This window comes from Scophthalmus maximus, chromosome 9, assembly GCF_022379125.1.
Source record: "Scophthalmus maximus strain ysfricsl-2021 chromosome 9, ASM2237912v1, whole genome shotgun sequence".
Taxonomy (NCBI): domain Eukaryota; kingdom Metazoa; phylum Chordata; class Actinopteri; order Pleuronectiformes; family Scophthalmidae; genus Scophthalmus; species Scophthalmus maximus.
The window spans coordinates 22,199,196-22,223,777 of record NC_061523.1 but is presented as its reverse complement, the minus strand read 5'-3'; the positions used below and the strand labels follow the sequence as shown (position 1 = coordinate 22,223,777).

Here is a 24,582-nt window from a genome sequence, read left to right as displayed (position 1 = left end):
CTGATCATTGGTGACTCTGTTTTGAGGAACGTGAAGTTAGCGAAACCAGCGACCACAGTCTGTATCCCAGGGGCCAGAGCAGGCGACGTTGAATCCCACCTAAAACTGCTGGCTAAGGATAAACGTAGATATGGTAAAATTATTATTCACGTCGGCAGTAATGACACCCGATTACGTCAATCGGAGGTCATGAAGATGAATATTGATTCGGTGTGTACTTTTGCAAGAACAATGTCGGACTCTGTAGATTTCTCTGGACCCCTGCCCAACTTGAACAGTGATGACATGTATAGCCGTACATCATCACTAAACCGCTGGTTGTCGAGGTGGTGTCCAGATAACAATGTGGGCTTCATAGATAACTGGCGCACCTTTTGGAGAATTCCTGGTCTGATGCGGAGAGACGGCATTCATCCAACTTTGGATGGTGCAGCTCTCATTTGTAGAAACCTGACTCGGTTACCTAGACGGTCAACCCCGTGACTTTTCAGAGTTGGGACCAGGAAGCAGAGTTGCAGTCTTACACGCTTCTCTGCGCTTCTATTACAGCAGTCACCCCCACAAAACCCCATAGAAACTGTTTCTGCCCCACGACCACTTCAACTATCTAATCCAAAGGGAAATAAAAGAGGTGTAATTCACACAAATCTCATAAAGATCAACACAAAGCCTATAAATGAACCTAACAATAGAACAATAAAATGTGGATTATTTAATATTAGGTCACTCCCATCTAAATCTTTGTTAGTGAATGATCTGATAACTGATCAGCACGTTGATTTATTCTGTATGACTGAAACCTGGCTACAGCCAGAAGAATATTAGTTAGTTTAAATGAATCAACACCTCCCTCTTATAATAATACTCATATTCCTCGGACCACAGGACGAGGAGGAGGAGTAGCAGCAATCTACCAAGCAGACTTATTGCTTAACGCTCGACTTAACCATAGTTTTAACTCATTTGAAAGCCTAACTCTTAGCCTCCTTCACCCTAGCTGGAATTGTCAAAAACCAGTTATTGTAGTCGTTGTTTATCGACCACCAGGCCCTTACTCTGAATTTTTATCTGAATTTTCAGACTTTTTATCTGAGTTGGTGCTTAGCACAGATAAAGTTATTATAGTGGGTGACTTCAACGTTCATGTGGATGTTGCCAACGACAGTCTTAGTTCTGCCTTTAATTCGCTCATAGACTCAATTGGTTTTACTCAACATGTAAACAAACCCACTCACTGTTTTAATCACACCCTCGACCTCGTTCTGACCTATGGCATAGACATTGACAATCTTATAGTATTTCCTCAAAACCCTCTGTCCGATCACTACTTAGTTACATTTGAATTCTCCATTAATAACTTTACTGAATTTGGAGAAAAGTTCTATTACAGCAGGTGTCTATCAGAAAACTCTGTTAGTAAATTCAAAGAAACAGTTCCTTCGTTATTTACTCTACTGCCATGTGTCGATACAGTGCAGGATCGTTATCAAAACTTTACTCCCATACAAATTGATGATGTTGTTGATAGTGCAGCAGCCTCACTACGTTCCACACTTGACACTGTCGCCCCTCTGAAAAAGAAGACAGTCAAACAGAGGAGGATAGCTCCATGGTTTAATGCACAGACACGCGCTTTAAAACAGACGTCACGTAGGTTAGAAAGGAAGTGGCGTTCCAATAGTCTAGATGATTCTCACCTAGACTGGAAAAATAGTTTAATTACATATAAGAAAGCCCTCCGAAATGCCAGAACCAATTATTTTTCTTCACTAATAGAGGAAAATAAAAACAACCCCAGGTTCCTCTTCAGCACTGTAGCCAGGCTGACTGAGAGTAAAAGCTCTACTGAACAGTCTATTCCTCCAACTCTAAGTAGCAATGATTTCATGAGTTTCTTTACTAATAAGATTATTACCATCAGAGAAAAAATTTACCAGCTTCTTCCCACTAATGGCACATGGTCCAGTACTGTAGGTTCTGAACCAATAGTATCGCCTAATTTTTATTTAGAATGCTTCTCCCCTATAGATCTGGCTGAGCTGACTTCACTTGTCACTTCATCCAAGTCATCAACCTGTCTTTTAGATCCTATTCCATCAAGGCTATTTAAGGATATATTACCTTTAATTAATAATTCCATATTAGATCAGATCAATTTATCTATATTGACAGGCTATGTACCAAAGGCCTTTAAGGTGGCAGTAGTTAAACCTCTGCTCAAAAAACCAACTCTGGACCCAGATATCTTAGCTAACTATAGACCCATATCAAACCTCCCCTTTATCTCTAAAATCCTTGAAAAAACTGTTGCTAACCAGTTATGTGACTATTTACACAGGAATAGTCTGCTTGAAGACTTTCAGTCAGGTTTTAGAAAACATCATAGTACAGAAACAGCACTACTGAAGGTTACCAACGACCTTCTCATGGCCTCAGACAGTGGATATGTTTCTATTCTCGTCCTTTTAGATCTTAGTGCTGCATTTGATACCATCGATCACAAAATTCTGTTACAGAGACTAGAACACATTGGGATTAAAGGAACAGCACTAGAATGGTTTAAGTCCTACTTATCTGATAGATTTCAGTTTGTTAACGTTAATAACAAATCTTCCATGCATACAAAAGTGAGACATGGAGTACCACAAGGTTCTGTACTGGGACCGATACTTTTCACTCTTTATATACTTCCTTTAGGCAATATTATAAGAAAACGCCGCATCAATTTCCATTGCTACGCTGATGATACCCAGCTGTATTTATCTATAAAGCCAGATGAAACTAATCAGGTCGACAAACTTCTGGATTGTCTTAAAGACATAAAGGCCTGGATGACTTATAATTTTTTACTTCTAAACTCAGAAAAAACTGAGGTCATTATACTCGGCCCTAAACACCTCAGAGAAACATTATCTGATCATATAGTTACTTTGGATGGCATTACCTTGGCCTCCAGCTCTACTGTGAGAAACCTTGGAGTTACCTTTGACCAGGACATGTCCTTTGACTCACACATAAAACAAGTCTCTAGGACAGCCTTCTTTCACCTGCGCAATATCAAGAACATTAGAAACATCCTCTCTCAAAAGGATGCTGAAAAACTAGTCCATGCTTTTGTTACTTCTAGACTGGACTACTGTAATTCATTACTGCTAGGATGCCCCAATAAGTCTGTGAAAAGCCTCCAGCTAATCCAAAATGCCGCAGCTCGAGTTCTGACAGGAACTAGAAAAAGAGATCATATTTCTCCAGTGTTAGAATCTCTGCATTGGCTTCCTGTAAAATTTAGAATAGAATTCAAAATACTGCTCCTAACCTACAAAGCCCTTAATAATCAAGCTCCATCATATCTTACAGAGCTCCTAGTTTCATATTATCCCAATAGATCACTTCGCTCTGTAAATGCAGGATTACTTGTGGTTCCCAGAGTCTGTAAAAGTAGAATGGGAGGCAGAGCCTTCAGCCACCAGGCTCCTCTCCTCTGGAACCAGCTCCCAGTTTGTGTCAGGGATGCAGATACCCTGTCTACATTTAAAGTTAAACTTAAAACCTTCCTTTTTGATAAAGCTTATAGTTAGAACTGCTCAGGTGTTTAATAAACCATTTCTTTATTATGCTGTTATAAGCCTAGACTGCTGGGGGAACTTATATCATGAGCATCTTTCTCCCTCTCCCGTTCTCTCCTTCTCCCTCTTTCTCTCCCTTTATATCTCTCTCCTTCTCCCACCTTTTCAATCTCTCTCTCTCTCTCTCTCTCTGCCCCATGTATCTACATTACATGTCACTAACTCTGTTTTCTCTCTCCCCTAGTAGATCTGACCCCAGATCTGCAGGATCCAAACCCGTCATTATTATTATTACTATCATTATTATTAATAACATCATTGTATTTATAAGTATCAGTTTTCACTAATTATAAGTATCAGTCTGGTAGAAATTAAAGCAACTGTTATACTACCCCCCCCATCCCCCGATATGTTTACAGTACATGTCACTAACCCTGTTTGTGTTTTCTATCTCTCCTAGTGTATCTCTGACCCCAGAGCTGCAGGACCCAAACCCGTCATTATTATTATTATTGCTATTATTAATATTAATATTAATATCATCACTATATAATGACAACAACATAATTGTATTTTTTAATTATAAGTATCAGTCTGGTAGAGATTACAGCGGCGGTTGTACAACTGTCCTCTCTCTCTCTTCTCTCCTACTGTCTCTCCTCCCACCCTCTTTCTGCCCACCTCTCCTCTCTTCCTCCTCTCTCTCCTCACCCCAACCGGTCGAGACAGATGACCGCCCACAACTGAGTCTGGTTCTGTCAGAGATTTCTTCCTGTTAAAAGGGAGTTTTTTCTCTCCACCGTCGCCAAGTGCTTTGCTCATTGTGGGATTTGTTGGGTTTTCCCTGTAATATTGTAATATTGACCTCACTATGTAAAGTGCCTTGAGACAATGTATGTTGTGATATGGCGCTATACAAATAAAATTGAATTGAATTGAATTGAATTATCCGTTTTGTATGATGAATATATTTGGCTTTTGAACTGTCACAGACCTCAGAAGGGGAACACATTCGTTTGGACTCCGGGAAGATCCAAAAAGAAAAAGGAGAAAAGATTAATTGACCTCAGAGACAATCGTAACCACATGAAGACGGGTTCCAGTGGGAGTCCCGGGGCATCAAAGTCAATTTAATTTTCTCCTTAAAAGGTGATTTATAACTTATTTGACACTTTCTCAGCAGCGACGGGGCGGGAAACCCCACCTTTCTGGTTCACCAGGCAGGTTGATAACAAAGGCATAAATCATTGGCAAATCACCGCCGATTAGGATCTGGGATACCAGCATGCAAGCGTACATGAATGGAAAGCCACACACACACGCACACACGCACACACACACACGCACACGCGCGCGAGCTGTGGATGCAAAAGACAAGGAGAGAGAGTTAAGAAGAAAAAAAAAGAAGAAGAAAAAAATCAAAGCTTCTCTTAGCTAATGCCCGAATATTTACCAAGCGGCCCAGTAATTACAGTCTGGAGGAATTCAACTGTGATTACAATTAGCAAAACGTCCAGACTGGCTACGAAAACCACTGGCAGATGTTCAGGGCCGCTCTAACTGGCTTGATGTCGAGGCATTTACTTCGCATCGCTCGCGCAGAAAAAAAGCCCAGCGGGCCGGAGGGGGGACTTTATGAATGAATTCACCTTTCGGCAGAGAGTCATGCGCGCGTGAAATCAAAATGTCAGGAGAGGAAGAAGCAGCTTCCATCCACCAAATGTGGAGGTGCCTTGTGGGTCGTGCGACGGCCCCCGCACTTACGGACGGTGGCCGTAAAAGAATCTGTCCACGTGCCGCACGAGTCGCAGCGCACGTTTGTGTTACTGGAAGTATGCGAGCGCGCGAGACCACAGGGCCATGAAATACCTCACGAGGGCCTCGCCGGTTTGTGTGTTTTTTTTATCTTCAGACGACCAAAAATAGTGCAGCGAACGAGCGGAATCGCTGCTAAACTTAGAGGCGAGGCGGCATTGAACATGTGGAGGAGCCGCGATACGGTACATGCAAAGACTCCTTGAGTCTATAGTTGTAATGAAATACAGCATGTGCGGTCGGTTGGGACCGATTTTTCCGCCGGTTTTCATGCGGGTCGAAAAAATGTATTTAGTGCGACATGTTTCCTGCTGTTGCCAACCACGTCGGAGGATTACGCCATCTGATGCGCAGCCATCACTTTTCTCTAGTCCTCAGTAAGAACTGAACCCCGAACCACAGAGGTCTCTTCACTTTGTCCTCTAAGCAAAACAGAGACAGGTTTTTTGTTTTTATAGTTTTGTCAAATAACACGAGTTTGGATTTAATCCGTTGAATCACTGTCGAGTACAAAACGTCCAAAAATGAGCTGACCCACGTCGAGTTTGGCACCATCTCCTGTTCAGAAGCCACACTACAGACTCTCAGAGGGACGGGAGGGGGTCCGTGAACGTGAGGGGGGTGGGGAGAAAAAGGGCTGAAGACCTGACGGTTTTACAAGTCACACGAGCGGTTGGAAGATGAGACAACTACAGAAAAAGAGGGGAAAAAAAGAGGAAATTCTGACATTTATTTCACATCCCTAAAAAACCACGCTGCGACACAAACACAACAGAGAAACTGCCTCCAGTCGTGCAGCGGATGCCGATCATATTCAGGTATGTTGCCTGGTTTCTATTAGACCAGAGATAACTTTAGCGGTTTCTGGTAATAAAAATCAGGAAGGAGGGTGCCCAAACACAACACACGTTATTTGTTGTGATTCTTCCCGGCGTGGTAACGAGCCCGCGGAGCACGTGAGGCGACTCCCTGCGGCGTTCTGGCACAAATTCCCACCCACAACAAAGTGAATGAAAACGGGGCAGAGGAGATCTGTCGAGTGGGTGGGCCGCTCGGGCTCAGACGTGTCGGGACGACGGCCCGTCGGCGGCTCAGTTATGGTTTGACAATATTCCTGTTTACAAAATAACGCTCTGTGAAAGCACTCGGGGAAATTGGGATCTCGAGTGAGCACCGGTGACTCCGAAGCGACTTGTTGAGTTAAACACAGCCGAGTGGACGCGATGCATGTTGCAGAGGTAACTCCACGCCCGAGGTATGCCGACTAGGAAAAAGGAAGTGAGAAGTGTTGAAATGAACCACTGATTAGTCGACAGAAGAGTAAGTGAAAACGCTTTTCTAATATTTTCAAAGATTAATTCATTAAAATGAGCAGAAATGTGTTTTTGGGGCTTGGGGAGTTTTTTAGGCTCCTTCCACACTCCACTTTTTGTCTCGTAATTGCATATCAAATTATATATATATGTATATATATATATATATATACATATATATATATATATAGATATATATAGATATAAAAATAGAGTTGCAACAGTTGACTGATTAATCGCTTAAAATAGATTTTATGGGGGGAAAAAAGTTCAAAATTCTCTGATTTTAGCTTCTTAAATATGAATATTTTCTGTTTTCTTTGCATCTCTATGAAAGTACACTGAATACCTTTGGTGTGGGCACAAAACAAACCATCATCTTGGGGTTTTGGGGAAACAGGATCGATCTTTTTTCACCAAACAACTAATCCTTTAATCATACAAAATAATCGACAGATTAATTGATTATGACAATAATCGTTAGTTGCAGCCCCTATCTATAATAGGACAAGTGTGAAGGGGTGGAGGAGAAGATCATTTGACACTTGCTTATCCACTTGTCACTGTCTCGTGCACAATGCAGTCGGGGTTGATCGCATCTAATACGAGCTCCCGTCCTTTCTATCTAACTCTAATTCGATCGCCTCTGTTCCGTTTTGGGCCCTTGATCTAATAAGAGGCCCCGGTTGGCAACTTCTGACCCCCCCGTCCCCCGTCCCCCGTCCCCCCAAACAAAGACCCAATCGACCGCTAATCTCCTCCACTGTAAGCAGCCTCGACTCCTGATAAGCGCGGATGAACCGACGTTATCTCTGGCGAGGAACGAGCCACCGTAGGGATTCGTGATCACAAACTGCGAAGGGGGAAAAAACGTTCGTTATGGACAATTCTCCAAGAAAAGACAAAGGGGGGGGGGGGGGGGGGGGGGGGGGGCAGCATCTCGTTTGAGCGCGTTGGTGTGGACAAACAGACGGACAGCTGCACGACAAACAGAGCGACAGGGGGCACTTCCTCTACTGAACAGGCTGGATAAATATTCACCGGTGGTGCTAATCAATCACCAGGGCCGGGTCACGGCGGGTCAAAGGTGGGGCTGGGTGATTGGCGCAATACAAAGGCAAAGAGGAAGTGGAAAAAGGGTTTTTTTGGGCTGTTGTTTTTTAAGGTGGAGGGGCTCAGTGGGAGGTTTGGGGTGGGGTCGGGGTGGGGGTGGGGGGGGGGGGCGACTTGGTGACGTGTCTTCATGCAGAGGAAGGGGCTCACCTGCTCACACTCGCCACTTGCCACCTTGGACGTTAGTCGCTTCACCTTTCACAGTTCGATCTCCAGCATTTACAGGATGTTGTGTCGAACTTGACGGGGACATCGTGTGCGTGTTTGTTTTGCGCCGGACACAAAAACTGCTATTGTTCTGGTTCGTCCGGAGTCGTGATACAAAGGAGGAGAGGAAGTGCTTCGTGTGCTTTATGTGAAGACACAAAGTCACGTCGTTTGTCGGTTAGTCAGTCAAACGCGAGAGAGAGTCAGAGTACTTTGTGCAAAAAAGATGTTATAGATATGAGCGTTAGGCCTCAGCATTATCACAGACAAGTTATGTTACCCGGTTGAGACGGATGTTCTCCTCCTGCTCAGTTCATATTATGGTCGCTTCAAAATATGTAATTATTAAAAGGGATAATGTTTTTATATCATGATTTTCTAGATTCTCAAATATTGATAATGGCCACAAAAATCTAGCGTCAGTCCACGTGTTGCCAATTATACATCTTCAAACTGACATAACTAGGATCACTATGTGATCAAATCATCTCAATAAGATTCGTCCTATATATTCCAAGGACCACAATGTCAACACATACAAGGTTTTTCATCCAGTCACATCATTTATACTTGTGGTGAAATTTTACTTCTCTGAGTGCATCGAATCAAAACACACTCTGACATGTGGAAAAGTGTCCCCCCCCCCGGACTCAGAACAACCCAGTGACTTGGAGAAACAACTCGACGAAAAAGAAAACGCAACACTGTCCCGCGGCGGGGGTTGAGAGACGGACAGCAGGCCTGCTCCTTTCAAACTAAAAGCATACACCGCTCTCCCTCTCTCCACGTCGCCCCCTCCCGCTCTGTCTATCAAACAGCTGAGGCCCCTGGAAGCCTCCTCTGCTCCATCAGCGGCTGACAATGACTTCATTGACACCCGGGCGTCCCATTAATCTTCATTTGTCCCATCATATCCTGCTATTGGTATGGAAATGGCCGCCCATCTCCGGTGTCAGTGTCAGCGGCGGCGGCGGCGGTGGTGGCCAAGGGGTGGGGGAGGCGGGTATGGGTGCTAAAACAGTAAGGGGGGGGGGGGGGGGGGGGGGATGTGGGGTGCCTCTATGTCCATTTGGCAGCACACACACACAGTTGGGGGTGTGGGCAGAACGAGGTAATCTGATTTCTCAGCTGCCCGGGAGACCACTTCCTGAGAGAGGGGCCGGCTTGTGGTAGGATGCCTGGGGTCTCCCCATCTGTCCACCCAGGGGCTCCCCTCCATGACCCTACTGTTAATAGCGTTTGTTTCTCTACTTATGTGTCTTTTACCCTCTCAAACACACACACACACACACACACACAGACACACACACACAGATATATATGCAAACCCACACACAGGCCGCCTCTTCGCTGCCGTGCCTCTAATGGAGTTTGAAATGAAACGGCAACCAGTCGCAGAGGTGGAGGAAGTCGCTGTCATCCTCCCACCACAGCGATGGATCAATTCTCCGCAAGTGGGCTAGAATGTGGGGCGGGGGCGGTGGTGGGTTTCGGGAAAGGGGGGTCGGCGGTGGGAACCCAAAATTTGTATGTGGAGGATTTCTCTAAGGAGCGTCTCATACGCGCTGACGGATTTGCGGTGAGCAGTTACGAGCTTTACATAAAACAGACGCGCTGACTTTGTTGTGCTCTTTCCCTGCTCGAGATATGTACGTGATTGTTATGTCTAAAAATAAAAATAAAAAGTAGAAAAAGATGTCGGGCGGAATAGCGGTTGGGCAAACGTATGGAGATTAATACGCAAGGGGGAAACATCAAAACGTCCATCCATCACTTCAGATGTTGTGTCTCCTGTTGTTATTATTTGTGAATGATGGTTATGCTATTTCGGAATGAAACACTTCCTGGCAGCATTATTCGATTGTGCTTCTTGAAACTGAGAAGAGGAGCAGACCCAACACAAAGTGGAAGAAAGACAGAGACAGGCGGCTGCCTGCCCAGGAGTTTTAAGGAGCGCCGCGACATCCTCCTCTTCCTGTGTCCCCTTTTTGACGTGGCACAGACTCCCTTGTCTTTGATCAGCACTCAGGAAATTTCATTAGAACGGAGATGAGGGGGGGATAAGAGAGACCGAAGTAAAGCTTTTGTGGATGGGAAGAGGAAGGGAGGGAGATAAAAGGGTATGGGGGGGGGGGGGGATAAAGAGACTGATAGTTAAGATCTCCCTTTTCTCAAATTGTCACAAAGGGCGAAGGAAGAAAGGAAGGAAGAGACAAACGTTTATCTCCCGCCTGTAGTGCTTTTGAAATCGTCTGAGTCCGGAGTGAAACGGTGACTCTTGTGGTCGAACCTTGGCTGTGAAATGTTTAACAGACACAGTGAATAATGGGATTTCTTACTTATACACCTTTTTCTTTCTTTCTTTATTAGCCACTTAATAAGAATAAGTATAGAATATGAGAGTTCTTTTTTGTCGACTCAAAATAAGAATTTTCCTCATGTCTCCTGGACATCTTCTACACTGCTCTAATAAACAAGACAAACGGTTCTGTGGGGCTGTGATTTGCACAGTGCAATGTTTGCCATGTTCACCATCTTGGCTTGGAGACACTCAACGCAGTTTACCGCTTGGGGAAAGGTATTTGGTCACGAACCAAAGTAGTGAGCGATAGAACATTTTGCCAAAGTCCTTAGGATGCATCACCTGGTAGGAAGGAATGTTTCTACCAAATTTCGGGCCAATAAATCACATTGACGCGAGAAAAACTTTGACATGCTGGTGGCACTATATGAAAAGTGATGTAAATGTCATCCTCTGGGCACAATGGATTTCTGTGCTAAATTTCGAGTCAGTCCATCCAATGGGTGACACGATATTTCACCAAAGATCAAAACCTCGTGGTGAGAATCACCAAAATCGCCGGGATTAGTCCACTGGGGGCCGAGTACATCTGTACAAAACGTCATTTGATTTTCAATCCCATCGTTATTTGAAAATATTGGCCTCACCATGCTTCGAGCCATTTGTCAAAAGTACAGTTAAAAACGGATGAGGATACGCTCAGCGGGTTACACCGCTGACGTTGGTACACAAGGTCGGGGTTCGATTCCAGGTCATCCCAGTGTGCGGCCTTAGGTAAGGCCCTTAATGCTAAAGCTGCCTTCGGACAAAGGCGTCGGCAAAAGTTTAAAAAAAAACATGATGATGTGGAGATAAAATGGTTTTAAAAAGAGGCTTGTTATCGTCTTTGTTAAGCTGGGCATTTTGCCAGACCCAAAATGGAGGCAGCCATTAAAATCCAATGCTAGTTCAGAGATTAAGTAGATTAAAGGAAAATAGTTTCATTCCAGTCAAAGCATGAAGGCCTTGTTTGCACCATCTACCATATTTTATCTTCGCTGGTTTTCTAGATAAGAAGTCATTGATGAACCACACATCTGAAGATAAAGGACAGGAAGCTATTTGATGCGTTGCGGCCAAAGAAAATAAAACAAATGAGTATGGGTTTCACTACATCACTAAATCACAGATTATGTTTTGTACATCTGCACTGAAACAACACAGTGACGGCATCCAAACAGACAGGGGAGAGAGAGTTAGAAGAAGAAGACAGGGCCGGAGCGAGCGACCTCTGACCTTATCAATCATGTACAACAGAGGAAGGGAGGGAGAGGAAGGCGACATGGGAGACACACACACACACACACACACACACACACACTCAGCATCTCCCTCAACCTTATCAATTACAGACCAAAGAGGAGGAAGGAGAGATAAAGACAGAGAGCCGGCGTCTGTTTACCTTATCGATCATGTCGGGCCGGTTGGTGGCGGCCAGCACGGTGACGTCTCGGAGCTGCTCGATGCCGTCCATCTCCGTCAGGAGCTGAGCCAGGACCCGGTCGCCGACACCGCCGGGGCCCGACGAGCTGGAGGGGGTCGGATGAGAACATAAGATAGATGAGAGGAGGAGGAGGAGGAGGATGGAAAGAGAGGGGGGAAAAAACGACTGAAACGGAGGATGGATGACGGAGAGAGACGGAGAAAGAGATTCACGTAAATAAAGTCAGAAACCGGGAAACTAATCATTCACAGTGTAACGTGATGAATGGCTGTGAGATACTGGACGGACGACTCTGAAGGAATGAAGGTGGAAAAAAGACCAAATATGTACAGAAATTGAATAATGGGAAAAAAGGATAATGGAGATGAGAACATGATGGATGAATGGTACGAAGACGCAGCGGCGTGCATCTGCTCCTGCTCTCAGGAGACCAATCCAACACACGCCTTGGACCCCTCATTCGTCACGGTCACTTGCACTATTACGTAATAGTGAAAAATTGTCCAGTTCTTGAATGCTTGTCAGGAATATTTGAATAGTTTCACAGCTTTGTGAGCAGCCTCTTTCCTTTGCACTTCCCTCTGCAAATAAAAAATAAAATAAGTCTTTGGTAGTTGTTTTTTTTGACAAACCAACATATATATATATATTTCTTATTTTGTATTTATTTTATTTTATTATTATTATTATTTATATATATATAGACGTGTATATTAGGTAATGGACAACTACAGAGCTGTTAAGAAACTCATCACTGTGTTCAACTGCATTACAAGGTTATTTTCCATAACGCAGAGCAGACAGCCACCCGCACACACGCACACGCACACACACATACACACACACACACACACACACACTCTGTTGACAGGGCCAGCGGAAGTGCCAGACGACATTAGCAGAGACAAGGCCGCAGAGGAACACAAAGGAGCTCTGTCACTGAGATATGAAGGGGTGGGAGAGGGAGAGGGGGGGAGAGAGGGAGAGAGAGAGAGAGAGAGAGAGAAAGTTTTGTGTGAGGGGAGATATGGAAGGAGGGAAGAGGATTAGGGGAAGGAGGAGGAGGACAGAGCAGTGGATTGGAGAGAGGGAATAAGAGTGGAAGTGGTGACAGACAGGAGAGGGGGATGTGAGGAAAAGAAAGAGAGAGCCAGTGTGGAGAGAGAGAGAGAGAGAGAGAGAGAGAGAGAGAGAGAGAAGATGACAGGGACGGTGGGATGAGCGTCGGAGAAAAGAAGGAGAGTGAGACAATGAGAAGGGGAGATAGATGGAAATTGAGAAAGTATTGTGGCCTTCCACTGACACACTCTTTTTCTCTGACAGGACTTTCAGACTCAATCAAGCGATAAACAAAGTGGAAATTCTTCCTCTAATCACAAAACTATTCTTCCCTCTTTTCATCCGTCGGCCTCTTTTGCCTTTATCCTAACTTCTAATTGTGTCCGTCTCTCCTGTACGCTGCCGCTCTTCGTCGCTTCTGTCTGTCTTCTTCATTTCATCCCACCGGTTCGGCCTCATGGCAGCCTGACAGATACACGGGTGCTTGTCAAAGACAAAAAAAACACGACGTGCACATCGGCCGTACAGCAGACAGTCTGTCCGCTCGTTGTCGGCAGCTTTGTTTGAATCGCCCGCCGGCGTGCGTGAGCCACCTCATCGATTACAGCGTGGCAGAGGAAGGGAGGACCAATGGCGGGTGGCCCCCGCCACCCACATCCATCACGGCGAGCTGACAAGCGCTGCAGCCGCGCTGCAGCCGGGACGTGGGGCAGGGTCGGTTCTCTCGGGGCGCATTCGCAAAAACTTGGCAACTGGTAAGCTGGCAAGAAAACTGACTGATGAAGATAAGACGTGAAACACTGGGGACGAGCGTAGACTGCACGAGACATCAGAGTAGTGGAGTGTCTCCGTTTTTTCCGGAGCGTGCCGGAGTTCCAGCTCTGTCTCCCGAAGGACCCGGTTTATATCTAGATAGGCAGAGTTGGGAGAGTTGAAGCCACCGAGACATAAAGGCAGAACAACGGTGACAGAATAACGACGGTGGAAACGAATCTTAGACTAAAGCTGCGATTGCCACCGCAGGGACCTTCCCCCCGGGACGAGGGACCTTCCCCCCGGGACGAGGAACCTTCGCAGGAACTTCGTGAGTGTTTCCGTCGAAGGAACCAGGGTCGGCGTTAAGCTTTGGAAAGATTTGGAAACACTTTTAACAAAAGTCCCAGGTACTTTTGGTCGAAAGTGTTGAAAACTTGGTATTAAATACAGAAATTTATCAGCAAATTCAATTCAACTCTTAAAAATATGCGATCGCTCTAAAGAGCAACTGTTGTGACGAGATCCTGAATATCAAGTACACAAACTGAACATCTGGCACAAAACTATTTCCTCAATTTTTGAATGAAAAAAAACAAAACACCACACATTTTACTTTCAGTAGTGCTAAGTATAGCGATGTCGTTGTGTAGCTGTTGCCATGGTAACAACAGCAACATCCGCAGTAGATGTAGTGACATCAACGTTACTGACAGTGTCGGCAGTTTAGCACCAAACAATAATGGCACCGGGTTCAGTCCTGACGGAGCAGCGAGTCGTTAACAACAACAAAAAATAGATAGATGTGTAAATATTTGAAGTCGTAAATACTGTGTAGTATTTGAAGCAACTGACTAGGATATCAGACACTTGGATTGACCTACTGGGATCCACAAAATCAAATTCAATGAGGTGACGCTAATGAGAAAAGATGAGGCATTGCAGTGTAGAAAAGTTAGATTACAAACATATTCGATAACTTTGGCGTTGAACACAAACAGTTTTTCAGGATCAGAGGGAGATGTCGACATTTGTCACATCTCAGACGCTGTGTGTCATTGTGAGCAACTGGCCGAGGGCCCACGATGGAGGGGGGCCTCGTGAGGGGCCTCTCTGTGCTCCGCGCCACAGACATTTAGTTCCATCGACTGGTTTCACCAGGAAGCACGCCGCACATTTGGCCTTCCCCATCTGCCGTGGAAGGGGCACAATGAAGTGTTTGTGCGCCTCCAATCTGTGTCCTCTGTCCGCCCCCCCCCTCCGCCCCCCCCCCGTCCTCTTTCCTTTAAGCCACAGATGTTCCCGGTGCCATCCCACTGAAGCGCCTGCAGACAAGACTGTGTTCTGTGTGTCGGGCCGGTGGGTGAAAGGCCGCAAGAGCGTCCAAGAGGGACACCATGGGAACCGAGTGGTCGGCTTTGATAGTGCAGTCACGCAGACTTCTTTCCTCGGGGATGGCGTCTGCTCCGTCCGTTCATGAAGCGAATCTTTGTGCGACATTTGCCGCGGCGGTAGATGAACGCGGGGACGCGGCGACGACTGTGCATTTGTCATCGCTCGGACAATGAGAGACCACAGTTCCGAAAATAGAAAAAAACACTGGACAGTAGCTGTTTCCCAAGGAACTGCGAGGGAGGAAATGCATGTTTATCATGTGGGAAGGAACTCCCTCCGGCATTATTTCTGTCGTCTCCTAGCGTCTCTTCACTCCGGCCTCTTCCTATACGGCACGAAGACAAAAGGGTTACGTACCTTCCTCTTTCGCTGGCGAGGGCGTCGATCTCGTCGAAGAAGACGATGGAGGGAGCGACGGCCCTCGCCTTCCGAAACACCTGCGGGCGGGCGGCAACAATGGAGAGGGGAGGAAAAACAGGACAGATCTTGAAACTGAGCCCATGAATCACTCTCGGACCGAAGCGTGCGCACACAAACACACACACACACACAGGAAATACGGGCACTCGTCAATGTCGAGCATTGCATCCGTTCATTATTATCGACGGCTAAAAATATACAGGGGGGGGTTTCAACTGTTCAGATCGGTCACCCGGAAAGAAGCGTCAGTGTGTACGAATATCCGTTAACGTAAGGAGAGCATTGAGAAATGTTGTGAGGGAAGCTGAAGGTACCCACCTCTCTCACGGCTCGTTCAGACTCTCCCACGTACTTGCTCAGTAATTCTGGGCCCTGAAATGAAAATGAAAAAAAACAAAACACGTTTGAATGGGATTGACGGGTTCAAAATTGGAATTTTGACACTGTGACGACTTGAAACTGTCTAGATGCTGAATCGTGTTCATTAATAATCACACAACGCGAGTGCGGTGATTCTCTACTTATGTCTGTTCCGTCGCACCGTTCGCGACAGCAACAACAGCGGATTCAAAACCTGCCGCCAAGGAGGTTTTGTGAATTTGGTCCGTCTGTTTTTTGGTTTCTTTATTTCGAACAAATTAAAATTAAAAAAAAGCAAGTGTGACACTGCATACGAGAAGAGAAAAAACAAAAAAACAAAATGTTTATAAGGTGTCATAAACAATATTTTTAAATAAATAAATCATATATATGTCCGAAAAGGAGCAGGAGGAAGCCAACGCGTATTAATTCCCACCCTTTATTCAACTGCTTCTAATCAACTGTACAATTTAGCAGCTATAAACACCTATTTTCACCAAATTATTTACATCATACCCTCGTCAATATATTTGCAAAGGCAACAAAGAAAAGAAAAGGACTCATACTATACAGTCTCTCTTAGTTATATATACGACCCATCACCCTATAATCTCAGTACAATGAGTATAGTGAATCACCCTCGTCCCAATATCCTTTAAAACAAAAAGTTTAATGAATTATGTTTCCAGTTCCAAACCATTCCACAAATTCACCCCACCCATTGTTGGTGAACATACTTTTAAGAATTGTTCTGACATTTAGTTTTTTTTAAAAAATTAGGTTCCCCCCTCGAGTTATACCGACCCTGTTTTTCTAAAAAAAGAAAAAATTGTTTGTACTGTATGCAAAAACTACTAGACCGAGGGATGGGGTCTGGCTCCTAGAAGAGCCCATTAGATTATTTTTTTTACTCTCTACACAATCGTGTAGGATTGTTCGCCCTGGGCGGAGGCATGTGTGTCATTCTGGTTGTTCTATTGGTTACTGTAGGTGTAATTTGGTCGCATCAATAATAACAGCTGAGCCGCGAGTTTGGCTGTAAAAACACAAACGCACAAGGTTTGACGGCGTTGTTTGTCGACACCAAAGGGGAGGAAGAAGGGATTCAATTATTTTCGGATTGTTTTGGCATTTCAGCGTGGATGCGACACGTGTGCTTTTTTTTTTTCAGATTTAGCCATGTGGACACTGTCCACAAATACTGCCCCCGACACTTCTGCTTTTACTACTTGCCAAAACTACCACTGCTAATTCTGCACCCATTACTTCTTCTACCCTAACCTCCATATAATCCTCTTCCTCTTGTAACTCTTCCTCCTCCTCCTCCTCCTCCTCTCCCTCGCTCAGAAGCAGATAAACATCCACTCAAACCATCAGAAGAACTTCCTCCCCGGCGATCCAGCCTTTCAACACCTCTGGGGCTGACGGAGGAGACGACACTTAACTCCCAGCCCTTTTGTCTCCCCGGCTGTAAGTGTGTGGAGGCCGACTCATTAATCCCAGGTTCCTCTTTCTGCGGCAGAGTCAAAGGTTGGACACGGCGAGTTAAAAAAACCCCACTGACACAGAAGAGATACGAGCGGTGGCTCAGTGTGTGTGTGTGTGTGTGTGTGTGTGTGTGTGCGCGCGCGCGAGTGTGTTTCAGCGGCTGCAGTGGGAGGAAACTGAAATTGACAAGATGATAATAGGGCTTTTTCGCACAGAGGAAACGGGCTGAGCTCTAAAGTATCCACGTTTAAATCTGGATAACATATCTATGTCAAAGCAACCGCTGCACTGGAAAAACCTGATACTGTTATTGCAGATGCTGGAGAGCGGCTTTCAGCAGGAAGGGGGCAGGATGTTTTCTTTCTTTTTTTTTTTTTTGGATCTCTTTTCATAGAGATACTCTTCCCGATGACTTCAAACCTGCAGCACCAGATTGTGGCTCAACTCGTTCTGTACGTACATAAGTCAACGACACCGGCAGAAAAAATGAAAACATCTATTTCGGCTAATGTACATGCGGGAAATGTTTGGAGCTGCAGCAGTTAATCGGTTAGTTATCGACTAAAAAATATATCGGTAACTATTTTGAGTATTAAGTATTTTTATGGAAAAAATGCTCCTCTGTGACAGTAAACTGAATATCTTTGGCGTGTGAAAAAACAAAACTTCATCTTGGGGTTAAGGCTGACGGTCGATGGGTCATTTTTCACCATTTTATGACTTTTTAAACTAATCGATTCAGGTTACTAACGATTATTATATCGATTAATCAGTCGATTATTTTTCTCGATTAATCGATTAGTTGCTTGGTCCATGAAATGTAATAAAATGGTGAAAAATGCCGACCGTCAACCTAAACTCCAAGATGACGTGTTGTTTTGTCCACACACCAAAGATATTCAGCTTACTGTCACCGAGGAGCAAAGAGACATGAAAAAAATTCACATTTAAGAAGCTGGAATCAGAGAATTTGGAGGGTTTTTTCTGGTAAAAACTACTTGAACCGATTAATCAATCATCAAAATAGTTGGCGATTCATTTAGTAGTCGATTGCTAATCGATTAATTGGTTAACTGTTGCAGCTCTAAATCGATTGATCAAGAAAATAATCGACAGATTCATCGATAGTGACAATAATCGCTAGTTGCGGCTCTAGAAATGGTCCGTCTTGCCAGGAGCCACTGGAAAAAGCAAGAGGATGCTTCTGAAGCGTTTCTATCTCGTAAAAAAACAAAGCAATTTGATCAAAATGAGTCGATGTGATTGTTGAACTCTGATTCTCCCTCGAAATGAAATAGCAAAAATATTGTAATTCTTGTGGCTCGCTAGTAAGAAAACTAGATTTCAAGGAGATAGATGGTCAAAGTTGAAGATAAGGGTTTGCAAGCGTCTTCTTGCCAACCGCCACATCTCTGCTGCTAAAAACAACAATCAAAGCCACCGAACAAAACAGTCACAGCAGCCGCCGACGGCTTAATGTCCGCGGTCGAGAGCTCCTGTCGAGGCCCTCTGTGTCGCGCGGGAAACATCCACTGATCGACAATTCAACAAGCTGATCAATCAATCTCCGTCAAGCGGGCCTCGACGGGGGGCGGACGGAGTGACGGATGAGACGAAGGGACAAAGGACGGGATCGAAGGTCAGACGAAGAAAGCTCTCTGCAGAGGAAGTCGCGGCGGCCAGAACGCCTTCGGGTCGTCAAGGAAACGTCTTTCAACCCCCGGAGCTACGATCCCTGACGGACGAATGGAATCCAATTCCGATGTTCAACGCCAAAGGATTGAGCTCCATCACGGGAGCCATTCCAGCAGGTTTATAATTTCTGTTGTTTGTGAAATGTGGTGAATACGCTCACGAGTCATGAAAGACTGAATCTCTTTGCACATTTGTACATTTTGTCATCTGCTATCCCGATACGAAAAAGTGTGTTTTGGCCCCAAAATCCCACATCCAACTTTTTGGTTACATGGTTATTAGTTTAAAAACTGAAAAGAAACAATGGCGATGCAAATTGCACAACCAGAGCTCTCGACTCTCGGATCAACAAATCATCCTGATGGCATCACTTCTAAAAAACCTGCTCAGAATATCTTGGCAATCACTAAACCTGCAGTAAGTCAGTCGAAGGCTTGTCATTTTTTTTTTTTTTTTGGAGAAAGTTTTTGGATGAGCTCCATTCCCTTTCTCTGTTTTTCTCACTGAGTCATACGCCGTGTTTTGCCAGATCGCTCAGCCAAGAATATGATAAGAGGAGGCACACCTGTGATACATTATTTGTTCATATTAATATTAAAGGTCGAGAGAGAAAAACAAAACCTTTCGCCCTTTTGGATTCAAACTAATCAACCACTGATCCAAAAATCAAGTTTCTGTGTTCTCCTCTATGAAGAAAGCAAACGATACCACTTTCATTTATTAGGACTCACTTTGACGGCGAGGAAGTTGAGTCCGCTCTCGTTGGCAAGGGCCTTGGCTATCATGGTCTTGGAGCAGCCCGGGGGCCCATAGAGCAGGACTCCTTTGGGCGGGCTGATGCCCATGCGGCTGAAGGCCTCGGGGTGCCTCAGGGGCCACTCCACGGCCTGCCTCAGCTTCAGCTTCACCTCCTCCATCCCGCCGACGTCAGACCAGCGGACCTGGAGGGTGGGAGCGCGGTACCAATTAGGGATCTTTCATGGGAATCAGAATTTTGATTTTGTTATCTTTTTTCAAAGTCAAAAATGCATTGCGGTGGGTTACATGTAAAATCACATGTGAAATCACACAAGAAAACATTGGCAAATCAACAGCTCATTAACGTTGGATATTCGTGCAGCGCAATCACGTTGGGTCCTGGCGTTTTCCTGAACTTTTCCGGAGGGGCTCTTTGTGAGAATGCAAATGTCCACAAATGTGGATTTTCTTTTCCTTCTCGTCTCCTGCCAGGCCCCCACAGGTGGAATTTGAGTGAGCCCATGGGGGAATCCAGCAGGAAGATCTCCAGAAGATTGACAGCGAGTGAGCGGGCGCGCCACCCCTCGCCTGAACGTCCTGGCAACTTTTCCTGCCGTGGCGAACGTGTCCGACTGGGACAATCTCCTGCAGCGTTCTTAACATGCGAACGGCAAACTCCGGAAAAAGGTCCGGACCCAGTTTTGACGTCACTTCTCCGGCGTCTGAGAACAGCTGAAACAAGACATCTAGCAATGTAAAGTTTTAAGGCCAATTTCACATCCACATATTTAACTGAAGCTGCAGAGCATTAGTAGAAAGATGCAGAAGCAGAGGAGCCGGGGACCCAGATGAATTCTGGGAGCTCATTTAAAATGTGCTCTGCCAGGCTACGGCCTGGATACCCTCCGTTGGGAAGGAGGCCAAGATGGCTGCCGCTAACGAACGAAAAGCATTTGACTGAAAAGTACCTGATGCCTTCAAATTTCTCCCACAAAAAAAACGACAAGTCATCGTCACAGACATCATCTCCTCTCTGCTCTAGTCTGTCGACATTTTTCGTGTCGCTGAGCGGACGTCACATGATTCGTCTGCGTCCGTTTGGTAAACGCCTGAACCGAGATGCCCCGGACGAATACGGATTTGAGTATTAGAAGAAGACAGCAACCTGGTCGGGAATCCAATCAAAATGTTGGATGAAGCTTCATCGGCGTTCAGTCCCACAATATGCCTCTCGCAGGACACAGTATGGAAGTTGGGAAAGAGTTTCTAATAAATGATCAGCACTGAAATTCCATACGAGCTCCTAATCTGTGGAAGCTTAGACGCAAACTCATCGCCAACAATAAATGCAACAGACCAAACAAAACACTGATTGCGCGCTGATGTCACTGATGTTCTCATGTAACCCGCCGTCGTTCTGAACTTTCTGACCGGCCCCGGGAAAAGAATTTGGACAGAACTGCGAGTTCTTCCAGACGGATGCCGGGGGTCGGGTCGGGTGGGAGAGAGAGAGAGAGAGAGAGAGAGAGAGAGAGAGAGAGAGAGAGAGAGAGAGAGAGGGGGGGGGGGGGGGGGGGGGGGGGGGGGATATAAAAAAGCATATTTGGGATGAGATGGAGCAACCGAGGGCTCCGGGTTGAACCGGGGCGACTCTGGACGGAGAGAACAACAACAGGGGGAGTCGGGCCAAAAGGTGTCTGTCTGACAGATGGAGCGAGCGAGGGAGGGAGGGAAACAACCGGAGGAGATGGAGCAGATAAGGAGGAGAAGCTCATTCCAAATTCCTCTCTCTCTCCCTCTCTCTCTCTCTCTCATCCTTCCTGTCTCTTTCTTCATTATTACAGAGCCTCTCTTCTCTCCCGTCTCCAGCTCTAATCCCTCCATCCCTCTTTTTCCTCCTCCTCCTCCTCCTCCTCCTTTATGACTTCCACATCTTTGTCTCTCCTCATGTCATCTTTTTATCTCTCTGTTTCTTATCTCTTGTCAGTTAACTCTTTCTTCCCACACTTGGCCTCCATCTCTCTGGTTACACTTTACGATGCAGGAGAAATGTAGGATGTTGTACAATGTGTGTACATGTTGACTTTTCATGCGGCAGGTCAACAATCGTTTTTTTCCTCCCCTGATCTCATTTTGCATTTTTGAATCCTTATCACAACTTAGTTAAAGGACAAATACCCAACAATTTTTTTTCTCTTGCAGACGCACTAAAAAGTTCAATAAAGCCTCCAGGTGGAGAGCTGAAAAATTGCTCCGAGTGATGTCACACGAGTCAGCACTGCATACGGGGTTTCAGACTAAAAGTTTAAAAAGACAAAAAACAAAACAACAACCTGTGGACAAGGGGAGTTTCCCAGACATTACTAAGCAGCTCCTCGGCTCCAGACTACGTTAGAGGCTACTACCAAAGCGTGCCCGAACTTCCGACCTTACTGAACCGCTTTGTAGGGTAATGTAGGCACCAGATTTTGACAAAGACGCATGGAATCGGGTTTCTACTGCATCAATTTGTGATCTTTTTTGTGTGAAACTTTAAGTGCGATGTTAAACCGCTGCACTACTATTTGGAGTGTCGGTTTCGGTTTTAGTCGAAACTTTCAATGAACTTTACTGACCAGCTAAACGTGTAAGGATCTTTCCGCAAATCCTGCTGCAGGGGATGAGGTCTTTGTCAAAGTCACTTTAAAGAAAAGTTCTCTAGGAAACATCAAGCTGAAGAAACACGTCTCTCTCTTATGCCCAGATCACTGACACCAGGTTTCCCGAACGAATCATGTTCCGATTCCGATGATGATTCGGTGATTAATCTATTAATCCCTCGACAGAAAATGAATCGGCTGGTTCCTCGGTTCTGAAATGTGAGGATTTGCTGGGCAATGTTCCATTTATGTCTCCTTCTTTTCTTCTTGGGTATCGTCAATTTGTCTTAGTATATTGTTGCCTTTTCGTGTTTTTGTTTCATGTTACCTTCCTATCTTGGGACTATGGGTGTAAATGGGTGCATTTCTTGCTACGATCCAGCATATTCATATCTTGTATTCAATAAATGATGTCCATCGACATCCAATCGTCCTAATAAACAAATACAATAGTGGACTCAAACCTCAGGTGACAGCGCAACAGCCGACAGGTGACTTACAGTAAGTGCGTGTAAACACAGTGTTCGTCTTCCTTCTTGCCTTGTAATTACCACATTTCTCTGTTTCTTATCCGACTCATCTCCGACACACTTCCTTCCTTTCTTTTCTCTCTCACTTGACCTCCTCCGTTATCATACCATCTCGCTCGCTCTCCCTCTTAAGTGCCGGCGCTCACCTCTCTCCCCTTCCCCTCTTTTTGACTTCCTCTTCTCTCTCTCTATGGCATGCTCCCCCCCCCCCCTCCGCTCCCCTCCGCTCTCCGTCCAGAGGTAACACATCGCAGGCCACCGGCGCCGTCTCCGGGGTACGAAGCACCTAATGGAAACCTGGCGTCTGGCCACATACTGTAAATACCGTGCAATTTATGGACAGCACCGAGTGAGAGGGGGGGGGGGGGGGGGGGGGGGGGGGGGGGGGATGGAGGGGAGGGAGGGAGAGACAGAAAGAGGAGTGTTGCAGAGATGGGGAGATAGGCCCGGAAGCAGACGGGGCCAAACCCGAACGCTCACTCAAAGGCCCGGAGAGAAATGAAATGAAATAAAAGAGTGGAGGGAGATAAAAGGCGACAGTAAAAACAGGCTTATGGACGGAGAAATGGAGGAAACAGGTGAGCTGGAGCAGACGGGTGAGGAGATAAAATAAAGGAAACATGGAAAAGCAACTCGGAACAGAGACAGACTCCTTGGGTCTGAACCAACAGAAGCAGGGATTCGGCTGTGGAGAGTGATAAGGAAGTATAAAATAATATATGATAGAAATAATAATAAAATAATTATACACTCAATTTGGCAGAATGATCTACAGCAAACACAGGCGGCGGGATGAAATCAACGTAACTGCTTGGTTTAAGAAGAACACACGGAATTTGCTTGAATGCACCATAAACACCTCTACTTGTAGCTACTTCCATTCCGTAAAAATGTCCACAAAAAGTTGGGTCCAGAGTTTGCCGTTCAAATCTTAAGGACGCAGCGGCGGTCAGATGCTTTCACGACGGCGGGAACATGTCCGGGACATTCTGTGGCCTCCGGGTGGAGCAATGCAGGGGGCTCACTCGGACCCTTCCCGGGGAAATAAAAATCCAGAGCAGCATTTGCAGCCTCACATACAAACCCCTGCAGAAAACCTCAGGAAAAGATTCCGGACTTTAACGCATGCGGAACTTAAAGCAAACAGGACAACGACTAATAACGTGTAGTCAATGTTATACTATTGCATTTTCAAGGCTCTGCAGTTGGATTTGTTCTCAAATAGTGAAGGAAGGAAACCTGGTACTTATGAGCTTCGTCATCAACAAAGCAGACTTGACATTGGTCTGTAGTCGAGAGTCCAAAACAACAAGAGGACTGACAATGCGGTTGGAACCATCACATGCGATCTTGCGTGTCAGGTCGTCCGTGATTTGTGACACGACACCTTTGTCTTTATGTGGCGAGCAGCAGGGGCCGACAACGCAGCGCAGACAAACTCCTATCATTTCATGGCGCGTAATATCATAAAAGCCCGAGTGAGTCAACCGTCCCCGTCCCCCGTTCCCCCCCGTCCCCTCCTCAGGCGTAGGACGCATATTAAAGAAATGCTTAGAATGACGAAGAATCCGACCCTGCCATCTGAACCAGATTTAGAGGGCTAAGGGGGATTTAAAGGCCTCCGGCCCCCCCGAGTTCAGTGACAACATCCTCCCACCCGCCAATCATCCGAAGACAAATCAATCACTCGTCTCTGTCCGACGAGG

The 24,582-nt window shown here is 45.6% G+C and overlaps 1 protein-coding gene across 2 annotated transcripts in view; it reads right to left on the bottom strand.

The window, feature by feature from the left end:
- Window positions 1–24,582, bottom strand: part of spata5 (spermatogenesis associated 5) — a 107,068-nt gene that overhangs the window by 61,127 nt on the left and 21,359 nt on the right. For both annotated transcript variants that reach the window (XM_035650538.2, XM_035650539.2), the window contains exons 12-15: window positions 19,701–19,910; window positions 15,745–15,798; window positions 15,364–15,443; window positions 11,758–11,884 (exon numbers count right to left, since the gene is read on the bottom strand). In XM_035650538.2, the coding sequence (XP_035506431.2) occupies window positions 11,758–11,884; window positions 15,364–15,443; window positions 15,745–15,798; window positions 19,701–19,910 (471 nt within the window). The remainder of the gene's footprint in view (window positions 1–11,757; window positions 11,885–15,363; window positions 15,444–15,744; window positions 15,799–19,700; window positions 19,911–24,582) is intronic.